Source organism: Rhipicephalus microplus, chromosome X (assembly GCF_043290135.1).
Source record: "Rhipicephalus microplus isolate Deutch F79 chromosome X, USDA_Rmic, whole genome shotgun sequence".
NCBI classification, from domain to species: domain Eukaryota; kingdom Metazoa; phylum Arthropoda; class Arachnida; order Ixodida; family Ixodidae; genus Rhipicephalus; species Rhipicephalus microplus.
The window spans coordinates 376,365,931-376,388,876 of record NC_134710.1 but is presented as its reverse complement, the minus strand read 5'-3'; the positions used below and the strand labels follow the sequence as shown (position 1 = coordinate 376,388,876).

General features: G+C 45.9%; 1 protein-coding gene across 1 annotated transcript in view; it reads right to left on the bottom strand.

Annotated features, from left to right (window-relative positions):
• Window positions 1-2,287: 2,287 nt before the first annotated feature.
• Window positions 2,288-22,946, bottom strand: part of LOC142776404 (uncharacterized) — a 29,106-nt gene continuing 8,447 nt past the window's right edge. Inside the window, exons 2-5 of the mRNA XM_075880024.1 lie at window positions 19,041-20,904; window positions 16,891-17,066; window positions 14,947-14,993; window positions 2,288-7,190 (exon numbers count right to left, since the gene is read on the bottom strand). Coding sequence (XP_075736139.1) covers window positions 7,053-7,190; window positions 14,947-14,993; window positions 16,891-17,066; window positions 19,041-19,603 — 924 coding nt within the window. The 5' untranslated portion in view covers window positions 19,604-20,904 and the 3' untranslated portion in view covers window positions 2,288-7,052. The remainder of the gene's footprint in view (window positions 7,191-14,946; window positions 14,994-16,890; window positions 17,067-19,040; window positions 20,905-22,946) is intronic.

Genomic DNA, 22,946 nt, shown 5'->3' with positions numbered 1-22,946 from the left:
TGTTCATGTCCCGACATTGGGCCAGGCTGGCCGACTCCGTCAGTTTTACACTGTCGGTCGGTTAAGGTCGAGCTGACGTAAGTCCAGCTGCCCAGCACGTAAACTCATTCAATACGATGATGTTCTCATTCACTGTCTCTTGTGCCCAGGCTTCACCTTGGGCTCGAGTGAAATCCTTCACGGGATTGTTCTCCTCTGTATCTCGCGGCCCCTGTGTCGGCGGGGGCTCCATCTTCGGGTCTTTCCCCAGAAGTTCTGGTTCGTTCGGCCCTCGCGCCCCGTCGATGTTTCCGATGACGAGGTCGTACAGGGGGGGTCGTCATACATAGAGCGGTAACCTTCCCGCTGAAGTACGAGGTTTCAACCTCAATCTCTGCTTCGGGAAGCATCCGAACCGTACTGTCAATTAGGCAAACCGGTTTCGTTTTGCCGGTTAACTCACTTTCTCGTACCAAATTTCTCCGCACAATAACAGTGGAGCTGCCGGTATCTCTTAATACCGTAACCTTCTTGCCCGCAACTTTTCCAGGCAGCGTTGGCATTCCCTTCGTAAAACCGGTAGGCTGTTTTGTCATTACAGCACCCACAATAGGAAGTTTCTCCCCATTTTTCAACTCTACGAATCCGTCATTGACGGCATCACTATCGGATTTCGGTGCTGCTAGCACACTGGTTACCTGGTGAGTTTGACTCACTCCTTTCTGCCATGCGTCTGCTTTGTGCCCAGTCTGACCACTCTTGAAACATTTTACTACCGTAGGGCTCGTAAAGTTAGTACGACAGTTGTTCACGCTATGACCCACTCGGTTACACAGAAAACATCGCGGAACACTCTCCGGTGCCCGCTTCTTTTGTTCAAGTGCCGAAATTTTCGAATCTTCGGGACATTCCTTCTTGACCTTGGCCAAATTAGTTCCACTTTGCACTTCCAAGAATTGATCAGCCAATTCGAGCATTCCTTCAAGTGACTCAGCCTTCCTCTCTTTCAAGTACAGCGACAGGCTTGAGTGGCAACTAGTAAGAAATTGCTCTCTAATAAGGAGCTCTCTAAGCTCATTGTACTCCTGCACTGTCCCTGGAAGTTCAATCCATCTGTCAAAATAATGGCAAAGTCGGGCGGCATACTGCGTAGCCGTCTCACCATCAGCTGGCTTTCCTGTCCAAAATCTGTCCCGGAATCCTTCCACAGTAAATCTAAATCACTTCAGCAAAGCAGTTTTCACCTTTGCATAGTTGGCTGCATCGGTCGGCGTCAGCCTACCGTACACACTGAGCGCTTCACCACTCAAACAAGTACTCAAAGCAGTTGCCCATTGATGTTCCGGCCAATTTTGGCTCCTTACAATCGTCTCAAATCTGTGAGATACGCGTCAAGGTCGTCCTTCCTTTCATCAAACGCTACGTACGAGCAGCTTGCTTGGGTTCAAGCAGAAGCCATTCTCTTTCCGCTTGCTCCTTACAACTCTAGCTTTGACCGGAGTTTCAATTCGCTGTTGCAAACGGAGCCACTCGAGTTCCATCTCGTGCTGCCGCTGCCCTTCCCTTTCAGCCATCTCCGCTTCTCTTTCTTCTCTCGCCCTTTCGGCTGCCAACTTTTCTCTCTCCAGCTCAAACTTCAATTGCTGCTCTCTTTCTTCCTTCAGCTGTCGATGTTTTGCCTCTCTTTCTCCTTTCAGCTGTCACTCCTTTGCTTCTCTTTCTTCTCCCGCCCTTTCAGCCGGCAACCTTTCTCGTTCCAACTCAGCTTCTTTTTCCGCTTTGGCTCTTTCGACCGCCTACCTTTCTTTTTCCAGCTCAGCTGCCTTTTCTTCTTTAGCCCTCTCTTTTTCTTCTTTTTCCTTCTGGGTGACCCACTTCCGTAGTTCGGCGCCAGAAAGACCCATCTTCTCTCCAAGAGCGACTAACTTTTCGAGATCCATTGCGTCTCGCAAATAAAACCTTGCCGTGTGCAAAAAATATCTGCCTGAATCAGTATATCGGAACACTCTCCTGCAATCGTTAACGAGAACACTGAGCAACACACAAAATCATTACGATAGCACTATCAACAACTCGAGGTTCTTTCTCACTACTTTAGACACACTGTGCACCAGAAGGTCCTGTCGCAGACGCCAGATTAATTGTCACGGGTCCCGTTAATTCGGGAGGCGATCGCCGGGCTAATTCCAAGAGCCGAAGTATCGGCCCCCCGAACCGCACCACGAAGGCGTGGACAATTTAGAAGTGGTTCTTTTTGGCGTGCCAGCGGACGCCGGTTGTGGCCCAAAGAACAAGTCAGAGCCGAGAGTTGATAACCAAAACAAAATTATATTCTCACTAATGGCAGATCAAAAACAATACACAAGTATGCACACTCCACAATAGTCGAGTACAATATGTCACCAATCAAACAACGTACTACACAGTACAATCAGCCACACTCGAAACAACGGACTCAGACAACAATATGCACTACAATGCAGTTGCATGCATTGAACTACCAAGATACTTAAAGACTAAAGAGACAGAAAACCTATTCAGTCCAAAGTTCTTGGAACAAAAGTCTGGATGGTACTCTTCCGAGAATCACTCACTCAAAGTCCAGCAATGTTGTCGTTCCGCTGCCCCCGAAGTTTCTCTTCCAGGAAACCTCACGTCTTCACTTGGCCCCTCTCCAAGCTTCAAACTTCTTCGCCGGAAACACGTCCGCTGCACACCCGCAGCTGTTGCCACACGTCTTCGCTCGATAGCGGTAGACACACGCTCTTGCTTGTAGCTCGAGCCTTCACCCCTCAGGTGGAAATCCTCTTCTTCTCCTGCTTTGTCGCTACGGACAAAACCTTCGCCGACTACACGGCGGAATTCCTACGCGCTCTGGCGCTAACTTCCGTCTTCTCCTCACCTCTCACCTCAGCTGCTCCATTAAATACCTTCCCCGCGTGATTCCAGAAAGTTCTCGTCATTTCGTCGGCGCGATACGCAGCGAAGGTTGGGGAGAGGGCGAGACGGTTCGAAGGCCGTCCGCGACGGATGACGCAACCCAGCATCACCCCGCCACTTTCTATCTAGAACATTCGAGGGCTTGCTTGGGCGCCGATGAAAGGAGGTTCGTCGGCGAGCCCACGCTTCCGAGGGGAGAAGGACGCGTGCCCGGGAAGTCTTTGGATGTTTGTTTTCTTTCTTCTGTCTTCTTTCTTTTTTTTATCGTTGACCTCGCGGCGTCACTCCGGCGTTTCGTCGCGAGAATTTGGTGGCGCGCCCTTTTTTGAGCGCTCGTTTTGTGACACTAGGATAGGCCCTCTTGTTCACACTGCCACGACGGCAAAGCAGCGGCACTTACTGTGCCCTTGTGCTATTGCGGAAATAATTTGCATTTTATACACCTGAATGAGATAATATATCCATGTCAGGAGGTGGGAGAAGAGAGAGAGAAAATATGAAGGAACAAAGGATTGCAAATGCAGCCTTTGCTGTGCTTATTCACATGCAGTGGCACTGCCAGGGATGGCACATCGGCCCCCCGCCCCCCACCATTTTCTTTTTTCTATAGCATACAGAGCACAACATGACACTGGACCACATATGTTCGAATACCAAGCCGCGTCACTAATGCTATGTAGTGAAACTGGGAATGTTGTTGCTTACTAATAAAGCAATCAAAGCAAGCCAATCAAGTCCATGCAAGCATGAGAAGCACAGGCTGGCCCACTTGTTTTATAGGTGCCAGTCTCAGTATGAAACAAGGAGAATTTTGACTGAGGGACTCGTTTACATCAGCTAACATTTTAGAGAGACATGCACTGAAACATTCAACGAAGTGGATGGGAGGCACCTTTGTCTTAGCTCATTAGAGCCTTTTTAAAACTGTAAAACCAGCTTTTCTGCAATGCAATTCGCCATACTAATTGTGGCTAGTCACATTCAGCAAACGCTATGTTCAAGCGCAACTTACTTGCCCTATGGTGTGGGGAAATTTAACGAGCATCTTTGATACAAACACGCATGATATACAAGCCACAGCATGTGCAACTAGGAAATGATGCTGAAGAACGAGGGGTGCCGCCATTAGTTGGGCAAATATGTAGCACAAGGAAGTGTAGCTGCGGATTATGAAAAAATCTGTTGGTAGAGAATCGGAAGGAAACCTTGAAGGTGGTCAGCTCATATTAAACTGGCCTAAAGAGTGACTTTTGTCCCCTTTGATTCACTTAAACTTGCATCTCTACGAGTAAAGACAACAAACAGTCAACGTCATCTATGCTTTCTCTGGCATAAGTTTTCAATTCATTTGCTTGTGTTAAACATAACACACTTGGTTGTATTTACCAGACAAGCACCTATGGCAAAAACTCTATTGAAAAATATGGAACATGTGAAAGGTTCATCTTTATTTTTACACCTTATGTCACAAAGTAAGAGACAACATAAGTCAATAGATAAAAAGAGACATGCACATTGTTGGAACCTTACAATCTTGAGCACTTTGAAAATTCAATTTGTAAGAAAAGGAGCGAAAAAAGCTTCTGAGAGAAAAAGAACTGCACATTCTAGAAATCTGTACAGATCTGAAAGTAATGTAAAGGAAAGAAAATCCATATACGTCGTGAGCCTGTACCAAGACCCATTGTAGAAAAAAATGCAACAATAGCCATCTCAGCGTTGTATGTAGGGGGTCGAATACTCGAATGCTCCGGCCTGCAAAATATCAGTCTTGCCTCCTCGTCCCTTCGATTCACAACTTGGCACACGCAGATGAGGATAGCCATGGAGTGTGTTTTAACAAGCGAACCAAAGGAATGAACAGTCGCCAGCGAGGCCGCTATCACGAATAACCTGAGTACCAACAGAAGGGGAAAAAAACTAACAAGATGGGACGAGGTTCCACACCCACCTGCTTCTGCGTCAACGGACGTAAATTCATTCATGGTAAAGTATGTCAGGTTGCAACGTGAGCATAGAAAAATACGTAGTGTATAACCACTTCACAACCAAAGAAGCACAGTGGGCATTGTCTAACACTTCCGTCAAGACACGCTCCTAACTTTACCTGTTAGCCAAGCTTGCAAACTGTGCCGAAGAACAGGCATAACAAAGAATCCCTACAAGACTCGCGCATTCTTGAGCGTCATGCGTGGATCAATATAAGTACTAATTGCACAAGTGGTTTATTTGCCACCATTGCGCACATGGCACCAAGCTAACCTGTTCGCTACAATTCGGCGAAGCGGGACGTCACTACAAACAGAACCTGTCAATCAATTTCATCGAAAAGCATTACCAAGTGGCTTCATTTCACATAGACTGCCAACAGTGCTGGAAAACATGTGTAGCAGAGAAGCCAGTGAACACAGAAACCTTAGAAACATACATGTTTTCCAACACAGTTTGCAGTCTAACTTTTAGTTACTTTATAACTGATTTGTTAGTAGTGTTAACACTGATTATGGGTACTACATGTTCAGTTACATATCGCACAGTGTCAATTCATATAAGATACGTTTATGCATAATAATACCAGTTTCGTCTGAAATTACATCACAGATAAAGACCATTGTCAATGTGGGCCTGTGTGCTAAAAGCACTAGCTTTCAGGTAAACTGCAGCAATCTTTTCATATCCCAAACTGTACATTAAACAATAATGAGGTGAACCTGAAAAAAAATTTTTCACCTGCTTGCCACTGAGTATGCTTATGAACTTCATCTATTTTATCTCTCCTCTTTAACTAATTTTTGGCACTGAGGTCTGCCAGAATGTTGAAATATATACTCGTGCCTGCTCGGCGTACAATTCCGCACAGTGTTGATTCCTGTTAACCAATAAAGCCATTTATTTAAAATGCCAAAGCATATGGAATTTCGACTAAATGCTCTTTGTTCGGATTCCAAATGCACTTATGTGGGTTAGCACCAATTTACTTCCGTTCACTTAATAAGAACTCTTGTCAAACTTTAAAAACATGGGCAATGAATATTTCAAGCAGTGCGCATGTTGACATAATTTCCTCCACAATGTACTTGCCATAATTTAGCTCATTAATCGTGGCTTTGTGTTCAGTAGCAAAACTGACACCTATTCACACTCATTTTGTACTAACATGGCACGCATATAATGAGCCAATCAATGTTCCCCATTGCATAAACAAATCACTAGCTACTTCTCCAACAACGATTATGGAGTGATAAATGCTTAATAATATTGAGCTGAGCTTTCTACAACTCACCGAAGAACAGTCCGCTAGCTTGACTCTCGGCTCACGTGCCAGTCAGGAAAGGCGTGGGCAGTGTTATCTCAAATTGTAAACACGCGCAATCGTGGGCACAAATGTCAAACACTGCCAGATCACACTCAATGCAGAGATTGATTTTCACAGTCTGATAAAGCAATGCTTTGCAAGAACAAATGTGGGCAAAGTTTACGGTCTGGGAGGTGGAGCTAAACTGGCACGAAATGATGGAGAGACGATGTGAATCAGGTATGCTTTGCATCTTTGTTTAGTTATTCGTCACTTCAGCGCTACCACTCCCAAGACTGAACATTTAACTACCGATTTTCCTGCTCGTAAAGAAGTTGAACAGTACCGTTTCAGTTACAGCGCTACGCTGACATCATAGACAACGTTCATGTACCGACATTGATGCTAAAAGCACCCACATGCCAATAAAAATATATTGGTGACAGAGCTGTAGAACTGCCAGTACAAAAAAAAAGCGTGCACCACTGGAATGAAATGAAAGAAATGAAATAATATAACAATGATTATAAACAGAATGAATATAACAACGAAAAAGAAAACAAATAAAAATAACAACAAGGACAACAAGCAAGCAGGGTTGTGGAACCAGATTCCCTCCCGTTACGATGTGACATTCCCCCCCCCCTCCCTAAAAAAATGCAAGGCACAACTAACCGTGGCAACTACACACAATTCATTCCACCCCCAACCCCTGTTTTCCCAAGGCACGATGTGACGACGTCAAGGTCGTCGAGGCTAGTCGGGCACTCGATAAGAGCGCCGTTATTTCTCTTCGTTGTTTCTTTATGTCTTCTTACTCCTCGTGTATAGAGTCTCGTCATGGGACGGAACGCATGCCGCGTTCTGTTGTCTGCGTAGCCACATCACGAACCGAGCCCTTGGCCAATCGCTCCTGATGCTGCAGCACGTGAACCTCTTCGGCCATCATCCTGGCAACACGACGAAGCACAGTTCCCTAAAAGAAAGAAATATATAGGTATAGAGCAACATGCGGTAACACAAGCCGACATCAACCACCAGTTCACCAACACAAGCTGATATGAGCCGTTCAATCCAACATTAGCAAGTTTGTTATAGAAAAAAGATCGATTATAATAACTCGCTTACGATGGGCTTATATGCCACAAACATGACGTTTATTTACTCTATTTACAACTACTTCACAGAGCAGAGCATCTGTGTTCGCTGTCGAAAGGTCTCGGACTTTGGCAATTTAGTTCCCCCGCACAGACCTCTCTAGCTCCGGCAATTTTAGCTGCGCCGCCTAGCCTAGAAACGGTCATTCTGGTTCAGCAAGGGGGAAGTCAGCGGTCCCAGTCACTCAGCCTTTTTTATGGGAATCGCGAAGCGTCGGTCAGAGACCCCACGACGTTCAGGAATGGAAAGATCTTTTAACAAGGTTTTACCACGGTGTACATGAGGTCCATAAGAGCGTGACATACGCAAGAACGCCCTATTCAACACAAGGTGCACACTAAAAAAGTACCAAGTGGGCACTCTGTGCAAAAGGTCTATGTCAACCACCTGGTGCTCTCCAACTCACATTCACATAACACGGAACACGGGCCGCCGACAGCAAGTTTCCACCACCAAAATGCAGCCACCTTAGCCAGGACTGGGCCCGCAACTTTCATGTCTGCAGCCAAGAACTGTAACCACTGCACCAACGCGGTGGACCACCAATGCCAGCGGTTTCACACATAACAGGACGGTTCAAAAATTTTCCACGCGCTCTCTTCCTACAGGGCCAGCTTGGCACAAGCGTGCCGGTGCAAAACAACCATGCACCAGACGACTATAGATGCGAAGTGCGAAAAAATAGAAGAAAAATTACGCAAAAACTTTTTTTTATTTTATTTCGGCGCAGTTGAAAATATTGGCCAAAATTTCCAAGGGCGAAAAGGCACAGAAATAAAGCTTAGACATTGAAAGTGAAACCAAAACATCGCACATCATACCAAAACACCAAATGACGGTGGATCACTCATCAATCAATCAATCAATTCAATCAATCATCAATCAATGAATCAAGAGTCGTAACACTACAAATAACGAAACTAGAGAAACATATGACTGCTATATACACAATTTACCATATTTACTCAATTCTACCGTGCCCTCAATTGTAACGCACACCCGGTTTACACGACGAAAAAGAAAAAGTAAGACATCGATTGCAACGCGCACCCATTTTTCTCGTTGGCTTGCACGATCACACTACTCGAAAAAACTACTACTTTCAGGAGCGTCTTCCATTTTAATATGAGGTACGGGGGAAGCTTCTGCTCATCTGGTGTGTAACAGAGCATTGCCGTCACTGTAGTTTCACCGTGGACCAATGTCAGCACGCGAACTTTCTTCGCCCCCTTCTTCTCGACAGTTGTGGTGCCAGGCATGTCGAAGTAAAGAGGCGTCTGACCGGCATTCCCGATTTGCCAAGCAGGTAGTCGTTGTTGTGCCGCAAATTTAGGACGAACCTCTGAAAACTGTGAAGCTTTCCATCGTACTCCTCCGCAAAACTTTTTGCATATGCCCGTTCACCTTCGGTGGGAAAAGCTTTTCCTCTTCATAAAGTTAGTTAGCCAGCACCTTCTCGCTTTGAACTGGCTCCGCGTTAGACCTTTTTATAAGGCTAATTACATAGTTCGCACTTGGAGCAGTTCTGTTGTCACGGGCCGCTGCGCCGCTCGCTGCTCAAGCCCATACTCGCCGAGCAGCTCTTCAATTTGCGGAAACCGACCCTGCTGTGGTCCACTGAAGCCTTTGCATGAAGCTTTGCTGTCGACAATCTTCTGCTTTTGTTTCCGCCAGTCCTGCACGCACGTTTCGGGAACTCCGTACGACCGCCAAGCAGCCCGATATTCGTCCGTTCCTGCACAAGCGATGACTTTTAAAAGCGGCATCGTGTGCACTCGAGTTTTTGGAGCCGGCCCTTCCACGCCGTCGACGCTAATGCACTACACGATGACGAACTCCTCAGCACACGTACGAAGTGCCGCACATAGGAAACACATAGGCAAAATTGGCCGACGCGCTATGCTGACGCACGTAGCAGGCGGCCATTTTGGAAATGCCGGTGGCAATGGAATGACCGTATTCATTTTTTTTCGTACTCGATTCTAACGCGCATGCGATTTATGAACTCGCTTAACTGAAAAAAAGGTGAGCGTTAGATTCGAGTAATTACGGTATCAATATTGAGGACAGGATAGAAGGTAAGCTTTGATATATTTTTCGAAAGATCTTAGAGACAAAAATTTCTGAGCAATTTGTATATGATGTGAATGTCTATTGAGAAGACTGGGAATTAATTATGTAAGCGCTTGCGTTCAACACGCGGTTCGGACAAGTGGAATTCTATAATGGTCGTATCTTAATTCATAAGGCACATCGTTACTAGATTGCAGATCGCTACAAGATCATCGACATCACATGAAGTCGGCTCCTCCAGCATCAGCTTAGCTTGAGTCTATAGTTGCGTAGCTTCATTGATCGGGTGTGATCTGATGTGGTCATGTTGCGGGGGGGGGGGGGCAGATTCCGAATGTTTTGGTACCCATTATTGTTCAGTTTTGACTTTCCCTCATACATTGCTGCTACCTGTGGGGGAAGTCTGCTTAAAAAGCAGTGTGCACCCAGCCGCGGTGGTCTAGTGGCTAAGGTACTCGGCTGCTGACCCGCAGGTCGCGGGTTCGAATCCCAGCTGCGGCGGCTGCATTTCCGATAGAGGCGGAAATGTTGTAGGCCCGTGTGCTCAGATATGGGTGCACGTTAAAGAACCCCAGGTGGTCAAAATTTCCGGAGCCCTCCACTACGGCGTCTCTCATAATCATATGGAGGTTTTGGGACGTTAAACCCTACAAATCAATCAAAAAGCAGTGTGCAAGCAGCTTTTGTAATGGTTTGGACCACACAGAAAGAAGTATTTGAGGAAAAGAAACTCCCAGGACGTGCCAGCGGGCGAGGGCAACGCGACAGCATCACGGAGGGGTGTGGTCTGCGACAACGCTCAGCAGGTGACGCTTTTGACGTGTTGCCATCTTTTACACGCGATTCTATGACCGCTACACATAAAAATCATAATAGCGCCGCATGCACAGCAAAACTTTCCCCATTTTTGTGTGTAACATGAATGACTAGATGCAACAGATATTTCAGCATCAGTTACTAATTGATACTGCTAGAATTACGAGCCGCAAAGCGATCAAAACGAGCTGCTAGTAATGGCTCAAAAGTAGACAACGTCCGCAGCATGTTTCTTGCTCCTCGCTCGCATGTCGTGGGTGTGCATGCACGGGTTACATCGGGAGAAAAAGTTCTCCACAAGCTGCCGCAAATCCCTTCGCAATATGCAGGCTTTCTGTTTCTTTAATGCTATCCTTTCCTCTGTGGTGCTCTCGGTGCCTTCAGTGCGTTGTGCCAGCTGTGCCGACTGATTGCGCGCCCTTTTCACGTCGCGACAAGGGAGATCGCTTCGCAGAATTCGAGCAAGATTCATCTTCAGGATGAGGCAGAAACATGGTCTGCCAAAATGCAACAGCAATTACACATCCTGTTAGTGTTACACATCATGTAGTTAGTGACCCAATCACATTGGAAATGTGGGCTCGCACCATACCTAGGAAAGATCGCCAGCTGAAGCCTCGTGACTACGTTTGTGGAAAGCACTTCTCGGATGGCGACTCTGCCCATCCACTTTACATGACACTGCATGACATTCATAGTTTTTTTTTCCAAGTAGCTTCCAGCAGTGTAGTAGCTCTGAAGTCAAACAGCTGCGTGCAATGAAGAATGTGTGGATGTGATTTCTACCTAAAACATGCCTAGAACCGCAAACATTTGCATCTTTCTTAATTTCAAAGTCCTGGAGAACACTGATTTTTCCTTCCCTACTAACGACGCCAACGTCAGCCTTCCTGGGAAACGAGCTTTTATGTTGTCGCGTTAAAATTTTGAGCCGGATAGAAACACCCAGTTGGACGTGAAGCACGAACGGCAAATCGGAGCGCAGTGGCCTTGAATGAGAGTTTGATGAGAGTGGCGTGCAGGTTTTACCTTCTTCGTTAGCGGAGTTTCCGGACAGAGGGCTCATAAGTGCTGTGCCCGATTTCGTGACTTTTTCAGGGCGCTTGAGCGAGTGCAGTTTTGCCTGCTCGAAAATTCTTGCTCCGCGGCTTGGGCTAATTCAAGAAGCGTGGATGTACATCACGGTCAAGGAGACCGGTGGCAGGAAACAGGTCTGTAAGCACTGGCACAGCAGCTGCGCTTTTCCAAGTGCATCTTGAGATGATGAAAGCTACAGATGAAGCCGGGGATGCTAACTCTGAATAAGAGTTGGGACTTCATCTTTTTACTATCTTGATCCTTAGTCGAAGCCATGACCAAATTCTGGGTTTTTTGTTCTAACCGCCATAGCAATTTTAAAAAGCCGCACCCATTCAATGAGAGCTAAATGAGATCGCGGTGATGCTTCTGGCTGCCTTCGATCTGTTGAATGCCGCATTCGTTTGCAAAAAAAGGAAAAAAAAACATTTAATTTCGGTCATTTACACTACAAAAGCCATTGCTTTTGACACTTGGCAGAACTATTGCCATAAGCTAAACAAACTTATTTTTATTTTTCTCAAGATTTCGAAAAAAACGTGAAAAGAAAAGGTTTTCTTCTAATTCCTCAAAATTGCCAGAAATTTCGCATCTTTACAGACAACACAGCACGCAGACGTGGATGTCATTAAAACACTTCCTATGCACATATATTATGTCTGTGCAAGGTAGATTGTGTTTTCACCTTGAAAAACGTGTGAAAATTAGAAAACTGTTCCACAGCTTTCACCGTGTCGGCATTGTGCCAACCATTTCTAGTACCCGCACCACACCACCGAACTGGAAACGTACAATTTCTGAGCATCCCGTGCCTCATCACGAACGAGTACCTCATGTAACGAAACTACAGTAATACCTCGTTAACTCAAACACATATCTCGAAAAATTTGCTAGGGAGAAATTTTCACCAGCACCGAACACGTTCCTCTACGTCCCATGTACATTTTTTTTCCTTCATTTCAAAGTATTTTTGGGTCGGATAGGGGACAACTCGAAACCTTAACTGGGAGTGGAACGAAAATTCTGCCGCCCCAACATTTCACAAGGTTTGCGCGATGCTGCCATGCCTGAAATCCGTAATTTTTTTCTTATTTAGCTGCGCCTGCGACTACATCAATGCTTTTCGCGAATGCAAAGTGCGCAAAGTCTCAGCCCTGCAACATATCAACTTTGTGAAGCAACCCTGTGGCACATCATGTGACACATGGGCTGAGCAGGGACACCCTCTGGCCATGCTTTGCGTAGTTTGCCTTGTTCACTTTGTGCAGGGCACATAATTTTCCCCGATGTGTGACTTCCGTTCATCTGCGCAAACCACGTGGTAATTCTTTTTTTGCTCACTCCAAGTACAGTGCTTGTGATTTTCCCTGAGGTGTGATTTCCGTTCATCTGTGCAAACAGAGCAGTGCAGATGTTTCACCAACTGTGAGGAACGGCAGCTTAGCATAAGTGCAGCAAGCACGGTGTCGAAGCAGTGCAAGTTTCTAACGCTAAAAAAAAGAGGTTGCCCTCATTAAGAAAATGAAGAAAGGAGACCGAATGAAATTGAGCATCGAGCAGGAATTCGGAATTCCTTTGTCTATGCTTTCAACGATGCTGAAAAACAAGCAGAAGTTGCTGGATGAATTTCAGCAGAGACTGTGAGAAACTTTGTCAAGAGGTTATCAAGCTTAGAGGTAAGGGTGCCGCCATTACGCTGTTTGAGCAGAATGTGGCGGTGACTGGGGAGATGACGGACGCCAAAATCATTCTAACGGCCACTAACGTAGAAAGTGGTGGAGACGACGATGCAAACATCTTCAGAGACGAGAAATTAGCTGCGCTTGCTTTGAAATAACGTCGAGTGCAACGACAAAGAAGATAGACTGATGCGATGCGTCAAGCAACTAGAGGACGCCTGTCTAGGCCCGAGTACGACCGGAAAGCAGAGGAGCATTAGGCAGTTTTTCTAGGCTAAATAAAATGGCAGCACGGGGAAATCTAGCCGGTTAAAGCCTCTTGTACGCCTATTTTTTTGTCTCTTTTATACCTGCAGCAGAAGAAAAGAGTACAAACTGCCATTAAAGAGCTTGCAATTAATAATCATTTTTCTGAAAAGTGCTTTTTCCCGGCAGTGTGCAACTTTGCTTATCTCCAAAATCCATTTATCTTAAAATGTTCCCTGGTTTTTACAACTTTGAGTTAACGAGGTATTACCGTAAAGTTGAAACCCACTACAATAAGATTGATGGGGCGCGGAAAAATTTTCACTGAAGCAAAATCCAAAAAAATTTAGTTGACCTAAACTAGCAAAACAAAGGAAGTTTTATTCACAAAATTCAAATAGTGTCGGCTGCTTTGTTTTCTTTCCCAGCAGCATCGTGACGCAATGCTCGCACATGCATAGTGACGGCAAGTTGAAATGCCCACTGAAACAATGGCTTCCGTGAACTAACCAAAAAGTTGCACGTTTAGCAGTTGTCCGCCGTCAAAAGGTATCTGACAACACCGAGAAGCAGACGTGGTATTACGAAGTGGTAACTTGCGCGTTATTCTATGATAGTCTTGTCATCCACTTGCCGTGGCAGGCTGATTTTGTTAATAACGCGGATGAACAGTCATTCTGACCAGTGACCACACTAGCGAAGTGTATAAAGAACAGAAAGGATTTGCATCTAAAAGGCATTGTTTCGAGATTGCGCCCGGCAGTATGGGCAACCGAACAACTGAACTTCAGCTTTGGATTGTCTGCGGCTAAGAATCAAGCCAGTGGTGAAAGCAGGGCAATCTCATTGCCATCTCTATGTAATGGTGCACCCCCCCCCCCGCTCTGTCAACGCAGCAGTTTTTGATGGTGCCAGCACACGATTTAAATTTCTTACACCTACTTTCGTGTTCAAACCATGCATAAAAATGTTCAAGATTGTGTTTACTGCTCCGAATTACGTGTATGGGCCTAAAATTGCATTGCCGAATTTCGTTTAAGCAAATGGCAAAAAAAAGTGTTCATTATGACGATATTTATGCCTTTACTCCCAAGGCGTGCTGAGGTGAAATAGTGAATTTTTCATTGTACCGAAAATTTCCCTGAAGCAGCGTTCATTGAAGCAGGCTTTGACTGCAACAGTAGTTGGTGCTTTCCAGCTATTGCAGGACCAGACGGAACAGCAACAGATTGACCACTGTTGAACAAAAATATCAGACCCACTTATGCAGTATCCTAAAGCAATGCACAGGCAATCATGATGTAAGCTATGAGCTACAGGCAAATTTCAAATATCTCTCACACTTGCACAAGCCAAACACAATTACTTCAACCCTGTCGCAAAGCAGGCAAAATGACTGGGAATCGAACCTGTGACATTGAATTTGACAGCAAAGTGCAACAGACAATGGATAGATTACTTTATGAATCCACTAGCGTGCCAAAAGTTAGACAAGTTTCAAGTTTGCACCAATATTTACATTAAAGTGAGAATGTTGGTGCATCTGGTGTTGCAAATATCATGTGATGCAAGTGATGGTGTTTCTGGTGCATCTTGGAGAAAACATTTTTACTGAAATGCACCAAAAATCGAACGCAGTGAAGCACAAGCCGATGAGTTCGACATCAAGAGTGCAGTACTTACGCTTATGTCGTTGGAAAAGAGAGCACTAGTTGCGAGAGAATTTCCAACTGAAAAAAAAAACACGACCGGGTATTTATAACTGAGCCCCGTGAGTCTGCCAAATGCAAATGAATAGGGACACAGCGACAGCAAAGCCAACATTTAAAAACTAAACATTACATGCTAAACTAGATGTGGGAGGTGTAGTACGCAAATAATAGTGAAAAAACAAAAACAAAAAAGATGTAGTAGTACATGTGCCAACTTTCAATGCATTTTATTAATGAAAAAGGCCAGCCATTTCTCTACCCTTATAAGTTAAGCTTCCGAAATTCAGAAAATAAGAATTAGACCCATGGAGAGTAAGACTAGTTATAACATTATCTACCCTGCAAATAATGGCCAAGAAACGATAACTCCTCGTCACTAAGGTGAAGTAATGAATGGCATGCTGATGCACCAATCTGCTCTCTTCATGACGAAGGATGCTTCTGATGTTTCCGTACGATAAAAGGCACGGACAACAGAGAAGATTTCCCTGCTGTCCGTGCCCTTTTTTGTTTGTTCCGCAGTCTTACTGAGTTTGTGCCAACTTGCCCTAAATGCTGCTTTTATTCTGATGTTTTGTCTTTATTTGATTCAGCCCTTTTTTTAAGAAATCTAATTTACTCAAAAAGAAGGGTGCACTGACCACTCTTCGTAATGACATGCCAGAGTGTTGTCACATGCACTCTTCACATTGTCAGCAAACACGTGTGTTGTTCTTCAAGAGGACAGCCCTGTCTGTCAAATGTAGATTTTTGTGCAGCCGAGTGCTATTTCGTAGACAAAATCACACTTGCAGTCAGCAACTGAACCATTGTAATTTGACGGGGACACAAGCTTTAAAGAGTTTACAATGGGCAGAAAAGTTTATATTATGTCCAGTTACCATATTTTTCAGGTTACATGAAAGCTTGTATACGCAAAGATTAGTGCACAGTCTTTTTTTTCTCTTTTGAGGCTAAAGCCTTAAGCACCTCATCAAAGAAGAAAAACTGAGTGTCAGTATTGGTTGGCATCCCATGGCATCCGTGTCAACACAACTGATGCAAAAAAATAATCGCCACGCTATCACCGTATGATGTCAACGTGATATAACCAGATAGCAATTTCAAAACATATCCTCGATGTCACATTATGTGAACGACACATGATGTCATCACAAGATGTCACTTGGTCATAGACTGGCTTATCACGGAGGCAGTGCAAAACGTCCATCAATGATGCACCGCAACACGGTGATGCATCTTTCCATACGATCATCGAACGCCTAGACTCGTTGTCCACCAAACAGACTTATTGCTCGTTCGTCGTCTAAAATGGTACGCTCTAACCCCACAACTTTCAACCTGACAAACCAACCCTGCTACTTGCTGCTACGAAACAGCTCCGTTCGGATGTTCTTCACACACTTCATGACCTTCCAATCGTCTGTCACCTTCGTATATCGCGCACTTGCGACCAGATCCACCGACGCTTCCGTCAGCCAGGCTTTCACGCTCCATATGTGGATACACTGCAGTGTGTGGTCAGTGCCACATAACGCCATCGACGCTCCCCCGGGGTTTCCTTCGATCCCTCGACATTTCAGCAGAACCGTTATTTCGCGTTGGCTTAGACCTATTTGGCCAGTTTCCCCTGTCTTCTTCTGGCAACAGGTGCATAGCTGTGGCTATCACTCTGGCTGACTATGCACGCGAAACCGTCTGCATTCACCTTCTGACCTCTCGATAGAACCACGGCACTCTGGGAATGACAGGTCTTGGGGGGGAAAGCATTCTTACGGAAAACATAGGTACGCTAGGGGGTTGCTCAGTATTATGTAGTGTCGGTATGACGGCAAAGCTATCAGCAAAGTAGTCTACAGAGGGACATGTTTTAATAGTACTCGGTTGGTTGAGGGCTACATTGTTGTTAACTCACCGCAGATGCCATTTGGAGTGGCACGATCCCCATGAATGCTCCCCGATGGCGAAGACGGCGAAGCTTTGCTGGACATTGGCGGGAAGGATGGCGGACTGTGGTGGCTCCTTCTCCTGTGTAGGTTGATGCTGTTCGATATACTTGTGTGCGCGGACATGCAGTGGCCCCCCTCCTCCCTGTTACGACAAAAAAAGGGCGCTGTAGTCATTTGAACAGTTTCACGTGTACAGTGAAGCCGCACGAGTCAAGTTCTAGGGTGTAGTGCACGTAAGCAATGACAACTACGAAGCCTGCTGCGTTACAGGGGCGGGGCCGGACTCCAGATTATTTTTGACTATCTGGGCTTTTTTCAAACCACATTTACACCAATGTGCGCAGGTTTTATTATTTTTTTTAATCACTTCACCTCCTACGTAAATGTGTCACAGCCGAGAAATAAAACCACAGCTCCATGCCCAGCATTCGTCCTCGTCAACCTATATTATAAACACTACAGGGTGTCGCATCTACTCTCTCTTACTCGAAATGTAATATACTTCGCAACCGCTCCACTATATATGTGCCACCTAAAGCTGTCTTGTTCTCAATCTGCAATTTCAGTACAACTGCCTTGTAATCTAAAGAAGCTAATGTTGACACATGGGTGTGGGCAGCCAGCCACTGCCAATTTGCATGGAACACAAGTACAGCAAAAAGAGGGTCAAGGAAGTACTAACGCCCCTCGTAGTCTAGTACTGGTGAGCACTACTGCCTTAATGGTCAATTGTACTCTATTGATATATCCAGCACTTAGAACCCGCTAAGCAACTGCTTGCATCATTTGTTTAAACTAAATCAGGTGAACACCAAGGCCTGGATCTTGTACACATTACCTTTTCCTCGAGCCATTGGTCGATTGTCCTGCATACGTCATACACAAGAGACATTCATGCAAGCTTCAACCAATTACATGCAGCGACATCATTTGTTCCTTTTTTTTGGAGTGTGTACAAGATCTCGGCCCATGCTACTGCGAGTGAGCAACACTTCCCAGGCCGCCTGCAAAATTAATTTTTTTTCCATGACAAGCAGCTTTCAACTGCTAAGCATGAGAGTTGACTGAAAAAGTATAAGTGGGGCTCACAGTACGAACGTAAGTCCAAACTGCACAAGCCTTATTTTCTTGATTCACACAGCCCAGGGCGCAGCAACCTGGGGCTCAGGAGGCAGTATTATGCAGCCCTGGGCACATTCCAAGAACCTTCCCTTTGTGACTCACTATCTGAAGGCTGGCATGGATGGAAGTTTGGACCTCAAGAGGGGTTTTAGTACCTATGCTTGTAAATTACAACTTAGTGACATGGATACTGACAACCAAACATGACTTATCTTCTAGTCTTTTGCATAATAGTCCATTCGTTTACTTCTTCTTTTATTTCTATGCTAGCAAAGCACTCCACCCCTTTTTAATTAGCCATTCAGCCTCCACGGTCTACTTCATTCAATGGGGCCCTCCCTCTTAAAATGTTGCCAAACTCTGAAATAGCCAATCACCCAATAGCCAGCTGACAAATTCAACATATATGCCTTTCTAGTGTAGGGAATTGACCCTCACATGAAACATTAGCAGAAGACTCGCCAATAATAAAAACATTTGAAGCGATCTTGAAATTTCTACATCAAAATAAATCCACTTTCGATGTCCTAAAAGGTGTACTTTACAATAGTGCAAATGCTATGGGAGAGATTCCGCTTTGTTGGCAAGATATGAAGAGATATCTAGGACAAAGTAACACAAGAACTAGAAGGGAGGGAATGACATGCACACCACGTCAGCGCAGCGAAATTCATACATACTCCTGCACTGATTAAAACTTTCCAGAGAGAGCAAGTAAAATACGCAGGTGACCAGCGCACCTTCAAGCATCACACTGCTGTACCCTCCCTGGCACCAGTTTTCCCAAAGCAACCTTGGCACTGAAATATGCGAGTTGCAAAAGTTTTGTTTAAAATAACACCAGCAGCCTTGTCTACCACCAAGCACCATGAACCTACAGCCATTAAGCCAAATGCTCTTAGCACTGTAACGTTGTTAGTGATGCTAAAATAAGTGACGGTGTTGAGGCTACGGACAAAAGCAGGAAAGGTGCGCAAAGGCAAATCCGACTCACAATTCCAGCTGCAAGTCTTCGTATGAGGGTCCCCCATGACATGCGGGGACCTTGATCTGCAGCCGACGGCAAAAATCCTCGGGGCTCATCTGAATTACACCCTGGGGTCGCGCCCCCTGCCACACCAGGTCGCACCACACCTCCTCATGTCCTCCATTGCTTCCAACCATGAAGTACAGCGACACCACGTCTCCGCAGCCGAGCACCTCACACAGGCGCTTCGTACACCGCACCCCATCACTGTAAAAAACACCACTGAGGAAGTTCACCATCAGAGAGCCCAGTGAACACGCTTGGTCTTGGACCTCAATTGTGCCACCGAAGTCAGTGATGTCAGTGACAAGCCCTGTTGCGCCCCGAAAGATTACTATGGATGGCTCGACCGACTGGGGCACCGGGCTAAAGGTATCGTTCTTGTCAAAGTCAAACAAACTTTTCGTGTCCTTTGGGAGAGGCAACAAATCCGGGCTGACGGGTCGCAAGTACTGCTTCAGTCCATCCACTATCGTATTCGCGGAGGCGGCCGGTAGCCTCGATCCCGCTCCCAAAATGTCGTCGTTCATGTCGTCATCAGTGTCGGCAGCCAGTCGCCCGTATATCAGGTCCCTAATGTCCGATTCGTCGTCTGAAAAGAATACCTCATTACCGCTCTCATCAGCAGGATCAAGTCCATCACCTTTGGGCCCAAACTCACTGAGCCATACCGTCGTCGCCTGCCATTTGACCTTCTCAGAAGGTCAAATGGTTAGGCTTGGCTTCAAAGTGCACGCGATCGTTGATGGTGAACACGTCCGGTAGGCTCTTGATAGTGTCACGCGGCGGCATCACAACATTTTTAAGGTGAAAAAAGGGGCGGTCACGGTAATTCGTACCAAACTTGATGAAACCAAACTCCGGTTTGACCATCTGTATAAGTCCATCTTGCTTGATCGTAGTACCCAGAGCTATCTCACTGCCTTTCGTCTCGCTACCCGAATGGCACGGAGGAACATTTTGTATGCTGTGTATGGTTGTCACGACCCACTTGGCCCGTGCAGTCGTGTTCTTGTTGAGGTCGGCATCAAAGCGAATCTTGTCCCCGACAGCCAACACCTCTGGCAGAGCGGGCACAGCCGTCCCGAGGTGCCTCTCGATTTCGGCTGTGTGAAAAAACAGCACTCCTGCTCTTTTTCCAATTTGATGAAACCGAACTCATACTTCAGAGTCTCTATGGCACCAGTTCGGTTCACGAGTGGTGCAAACACCGGAGTCTGTGACGCCGGCGACGACGAATCGGACGGAGTAGCGGCATTCCCGCCCTTAATACGTGCCACCCTGCTGGCGCGAAATTCGGCCTCGCACTCGTTGGGGCCCGCCTCCGCGTCTATAACGACACCGTCTCCGAGCTGAAGACCAGATGAGAGGAGACTCGAATGCTGTCCGTTTTCAAACGAGCGCAGGCTAAAGTAAACGCTCGTGCTTATCGGGTGCTGCACAGAAATGAAGCCGTATGTCTTGAACTAACAATCAACTTTTCCCTTGGCACCTGTCAGGGTGATGGTCTCGTCATCCCTGCCACCCGCCGACGACGATGCTCCCGTCGTCTTGCCGGAACTCTTCGACGTGGTCACGTGAACCTGATCATGGTTGCGAATAACAAAGGTGTCTGGAAACTGCTCGAGCACCCGGCGGATGGAGTCAACGTTGCCGCCATACTTCATGCGGATTTCAGCGGGAAGCTGGGACAGGTGGCCAGTCAACTTCTGGATGGAGATGCCCGGGTGAAATTCGACTCGCTTGCGGAGGAACTCCTTGAGCGTCTCGCGCGACTTGTTACTTCCATTCATCATGGTCCACAAGGGTGTATGAAGCACACTCTAATGTGCTGCAAAGGAAGACGAAACAGTGTCAAACAATGCAAAAGAGTGTTTCTCAGTCAACTCGTCATTCACATCATGAAACAATGCAAAAATGCTTCTCTCTGCCAGATGAAAAATTCGTGAACATGGGTTGTCGCTGGAACCGGCATTTTTACAAGTTTACTTTCCGTCAAAGCAGCCCTGAACTTTCAAGTTGCAGCCTAGAAGAAAAGCTCCCTTGTCGAAACAATGGCTCCAGTGACAAGTCGTGTTGATGAATTTTTTGTCTTTTCAAGCTTTCACCTTTTTCCTGAACTTATGCTTTTTCTTTTCCACTAAGTTATCACGTCATCAAACAATGCAAAAAATAGGCTCATTCAATACTACTCATTCAGAAGTTTCACATGCAAACATACTAAAACAAGGGCAAAAACGCTGCCACAGGAGCCATGTATATGTGATGCAGAAACTACTAAAAGCGAGTCTATCTCTCACGAAGAAAAATAGCACTGCTTGAAAACGCGGTGAAGTACCCACGACGATGGGCCCTGCTGAGGCTGCTGTAGTTAGCTTCAAAGTACTCTGACCAATTTAACTAGCACGACTTTCACACTCTGTACTACTTGACGGTGCGGCCAGTTGTTTAGTCGAGCAGTCGCCGCGATGGCCCAAGCGTGGCTAAAAATCACGTGCGCCCACACGTGGCAACCGGTGCCAGATTTCCAAAGGCACAGACGCATTCGGCGGAGATCAATTTGTTATGCAAATCGAACAAATGCGGGCGTCGATCACACAGCGGTGCCATATGTTGCGGGAGAAGGGTCATTTTGTTCGAGCACATTTTGCATCGCAGTGCAATATACGCACTGTTTCTCTCGTTTACGCTTTCTAGTGCATCCGCAAGAAAGTTACTAGCGACAAGCGTAGTATTACGGCTAGTATGAAGCATGCGCCACCTTTGTTTAGCGGAGGGCAAGGTTCCTTTTGGCGTTGCATAAGTCTGTTGCCAGACTTTGGGGGGTTGTTGCCAGATCGCCGCTAAATTTGGCTGAAAAACTTTCTCCTGTAGTTGTGGCTTCTGCGTAAGTGTTTGGTGCTATGCGCGGTGCATTTCTTGGCTGAAAATTTTTCTTCTGTAGTTGTGGCTTCTCCATGAGAGTTTGGTGCTATCCGCGGTGCATTTTTTGGCTGAAAATTTTTTTCCTGTAGTTGTGGCTTCTCCGTAAGAGTTTGGTGCTATCCGCGGTGCGTTTTGCGAGTGCATAAGTGATGCTGGCTGTTTTTATTAACGGAATGAACCGAGCCTAGCAGAAGTCGAGCGTGGTGCTGCCGTGCAATTAAGAGGCCGTTTTAATTAATGGAATAAACCGAGTCTAGCAGAAGTCGAGCGTGGTGCTGCTGCGCAATTAAGAGGCCACTTTAATTAACGGAATGAACCGCACATTACAGAATTCATTTTAATTAACGGAATGAACCAAACCTAGCAGAAGTCTAGGCGCGTTCTCTTGCTGTGTGCGCAGCTGTGCGATTAAGATATCGTGTCTCAGTATTAGAGATTACGGGGAAAACTGAATACTATTGAGTCGCAGGAGGTGATGCGCTGCCCCCCTTACTTTTCTTTTTTTTTCCTCTCTCAGCTGATCGTGTCGCGTCGACCGCGCGCTACGACGGGGGACGCTACGCTTCCCCAAGCTGTGTCAGCACAAGACATATCGTTCGGACTCGTGTATACATGTGATGAATAAGCGTTCCAAGGCTGGTTAATCGGGGTATGTCGGATATGCTACAGCTATGTACGCCTGGAAGGCTGCTTTATCGAAGCAGATGGAGCGAATTAAGCGCGACTTGCACGTACCTGTAAATGGGACCCGGCCGACGAGCCACCGTCGCTTACAGGGCCCCACCCACAATAAGCACAAACTACCAAAATTCCAAATAATGATTGTGTATTGTTTCTCAGCTCAAGAGCTTAGTATACATAAAGAATAAAATGACATAATAAACATAATAATGACAATAATAATAATACAACATAATGACAACATAAACATAAGAATAAAATGACAAT